At 31.6% G+C, this 3,599-nt stretch overlaps 1 protein-coding gene across 1 annotated transcript in view; it reads left to right on the forward strand.

The window, feature by feature from the left end:
* LOC107610007 (probable serine/threonine-protein kinase PIX13) overlaps nucleotides 560-3,599 on the forward strand; it is a gene marked incomplete in the record, with an annotated part of 3,439 nt that continues 399 nt past the window's right edge. The window contains 6 exon segments of the mRNA XM_016312075.2: nucleotides 560-713; nucleotides 801-1,051; nucleotides 1,802-1,937; nucleotides 2,174-2,307; nucleotides 2,546-2,669; nucleotides 3,229-3,599. Coding sequence (XP_016167561.1) covers nucleotides 623-713; nucleotides 801-1,051; nucleotides 1,802-1,937; nucleotides 2,174-2,307; nucleotides 2,546-2,669; nucleotides 3,229-3,599 — 1,107 coding nt within the window.

Here is a 3,599-nt window from a genome sequence, read left to right on the forward strand (position 1 = left end):
TTAAAAAGTATTAGAAATATGACCATTAATGTTACATTGTCTTATCAGATTACATTTTTTGGATGAGTGATTTCATGACATAGTATTAGAGTTTTAGATTCGAAAGGTCAAGAATTTGATTTTTGGTGAACCCCAAAATTAGCTTAAGCTTTTGGGATGAGTAATTTTATGAGATATTTATTATCCCTGGTATCCGGATGGTTATTCTGGATAGTATGGATGATGTTCATTTTATTCATGGACCAAAGATTTAGTCTATTGTACATATTGTACGCTTAAGCCATTGACTCCCTAGCAATATTCTTAAATTATTGTATATCACTCTCTCTATTTAATTTCAATTAGAGGTGTATATAAAATGAATTTATTTTATGGATACAATTAAAAGAAAAATGAATTGATAATAATAAAAGAGAAAGAAGAATCGAAAAGGAAATAAAAATATTAGAGAGACAAAGTCAACGAAGCAAGTAGCTAGTAGTACGAGTATTCACGCTGTTTGCTTGGAATTTCTCGTCTCCTTCTTCGTAGAACCCAACAATGTCACTCTCACGCTATATATATAACATATTAACCTTCTTGGATCAGAACGTGTTCATTACATCACTCACAAATCACAACAATGGGAAATTGTTTCCGGAAGCCGAGTAATAACAAGATTAATGAGCATCATGCTACTAATTCCAATCATAATAATAATAAACCACCTGCAGGTATTGAATTCTTTCGTTCTTTCTTATTCTTTATATATGTTAGGTTTAAGTCTCTTCTTCTTTTAAAGAAATATATATTTGCATCAGAAAGTAGGAAGGAGAAGGGAGTGATGAATAATAAGGTGACGCCGAATCTGAGAATATTTACATTGGATGAGCTGAAAACTGCGACAAGGAATTTCAGACCGGACACTATGTTAGGTGAGGGTGGTTTTGGTCGCGTCTTTAAAGGATGGATTGACCAAAATACCCTCAAGCCTTCCAAAGTCGGAGTTGGAATTCCGGTTGCCGTTAAGAAGTCTAACCCCGACAGCCTCCAAGGCCTCCAAGAATGGCAGGTTCCTTTTATTTCGTTCCTTAGCTTTCACACACTACAAACAATAGAAATGCTACTTATACACCAAAATCAGTCATTAAAATTAGCCACCAATATATTTGTGTATAAATATATGTGTGGTTTAATTTATTTTCATAGTATATTTATATTTCAGCATATATTTTATACTGGTGGCTGACTTTGGTATACAGTTAACATAACTCTACAAATAATTCATATCGAATAACAAAGCATTACTCCTCAAACATATTTATAGACTGAGTAAAAGATTTTCCTTATTCCATCTAAAGAAATATCTATCTTGGATTTCTATCTTCCTCTTGTTTTTCTCTCAACCAAATTAAAAGGGGTTAAATCCGTAATTAAATCTATAGTCTCTGTATTGATTATTGTGAGTTGGCACATTCTAATTAAGAAGCATGACATATCGCATATGGTACAAAAATTCAATGTTGTGTTAAATTAGTAGTGACATGTTTTTTTCCCTTTCAAAGGCAAGCAAAGTATCATATGATCATACCAAGAAAGTTTCATTTTTTATTCTTTTGGATTGAAAGTACTGACTGAAAAAGATATTATCATTTCATTCAGCAATGCATATATATTTACTTTATTAAGTAAATTGTTATGTACGTATAATGCACCACAAGAAATAAGTATTATGCACGAGTAATTACTGTTTTAAACTTAATAATTACTGTACTAGCCAGTTTGGTTTGACATGGGTACTTTTGTAATGTTTTTGGTGTAGAGTGAGGTGAAATTCTTGGGGAAGTTTTCTCATCCAAACCTGGTTAAACTAGTTGGCTATTGTTGGGAGGAGAATCAATTCTTGCTAGTATACGAATACATGCAAAAGGGCAGTTTGGAAAACCACCTCTTCAGAAGTAAGAAATAATAACTAGGTGAAAATTCAGGTGTAGTGAACTTCACTTGAAGTTGATAAAGTCAACCGCACCTGAATTTTTACCTAATAACTAACGTATTATTATTGATAATGCTAGGGCCTAGGGAGACTAATTATTGTATAAATACGTACCTTGTTACGTTGAATAGTATATATACAGAGAACATACAGAGGTTAATTAACTAGAACATATATGTTTGTTTAATTACAAAAAAGGCCCAGAACCGCTTTCATGGGATATAAGGGTGAAGATAGCCATTGGAGCTGCGAGAGGCTTGGATTTCTTACATACGTCAGAGAAATCTGTAATCTATAGAGACTTCAAGTCCTCTAATATTCTTCTTGATGGGGTATGTATATATATATGTGCCTCAGATATTACAGTCTTAAATAAGATTTCATATTTGAGCACATTAATTAATTAAGAAATGGTGTACTAAATCCTCTCTAACTTTTTTAATTTGTTGTGACAACAACAACATATTCGTTAATTAGCATATTCATTTTACGATCCAATAATATTGTGTTGGTTTATGGTGTTGTGTGCATGGGTTGCACTTAGTATATGCTTGTATTGTGATTACCTAGGATTACAACGCAAAGCTGTCGGACTTTGGATTGGCAAAGCTTGGCCCAGTTAACGGCAGATCCCATGTAACCACACGTGTCATGGGAACCTACGGTTATGCCGCCCCTGAGTATATGGCAACAGGTATCTACTTTTTCTTTTCTGTTTTTGCATTTTCCCCCTTTAACCATTCAACTTTAAAACATGTAATGGATATGTTCCCTTTTTTGAATCATGCTATGTGTACATCAAAATTAACTACGAAAAAGTTAATTATATGTTATTTTTAAATCGTCCTTATAACAAAAATATTTTTTTTACTAAAAAAGATAATAGAGATAAATGATAATTTAAAAGAAATATTATTATTTATGAGAGTGATAACATTATTTTTTAGATTTAGTTATGAAAAATAAGTAATTAGAACTTTATAACGTATTTGTTACCCATGATATCCTATATAACTATTTGCTACCATATCTTATTCATTAGAGAATTCTTCAATGATAATGATGTGTAGATGGTAGAATATTATATCCTTATATTCAAAATCAACTATTAAAATTACATAAAATATATATTAAATAATATATTTATATACAAATATATAATAATTAATTTTTAATATGTACTCTACATACATAATATTTTTGTATATGATATTGACATATTATTATATATAAATCTAAAAATTTATTGACAGGTCATTTGTACGTGAAAAGTGATGTATATGGATTTGGCGTAGTCCTACTAGAAATGTTAACAGGCCTAATTGCTTTGGACACAAATAGGCCGTCAGGTCAACAGAATTTAGTAGAGTGGGTTAAGCCCTCCCTTTACGAGAAAAGGAAATTAAAGAAGAGAATGGATCCAAATTTGAGTGAACAATATCCCAAAAAAGCTGCTTTTGAGATAGCACAGCTTATATTACAATGCTTGGAAGAAGATCCAAAGAACCGACCATCCATGGAACAAGTCTTACAAACATTAGAGAAGGTACAAAGCATAAGATATAAACCCAAAGTGAAGAAAGAGAGTGGCATAATCCATCATCAACAACGTCATCACTCTCCT

The sequence above is a fragment of the Arachis ipaensis genome, chromosome B07 (genome assembly GCF_000816755.2).
Source record: "Arachis ipaensis cultivar K30076 chromosome B07, Araip1.1, whole genome shotgun sequence".
NCBI lineage: Eukaryota > Viridiplantae > Streptophyta > Magnoliopsida > Fabales > Fabaceae > Arachis > Arachis ipaensis.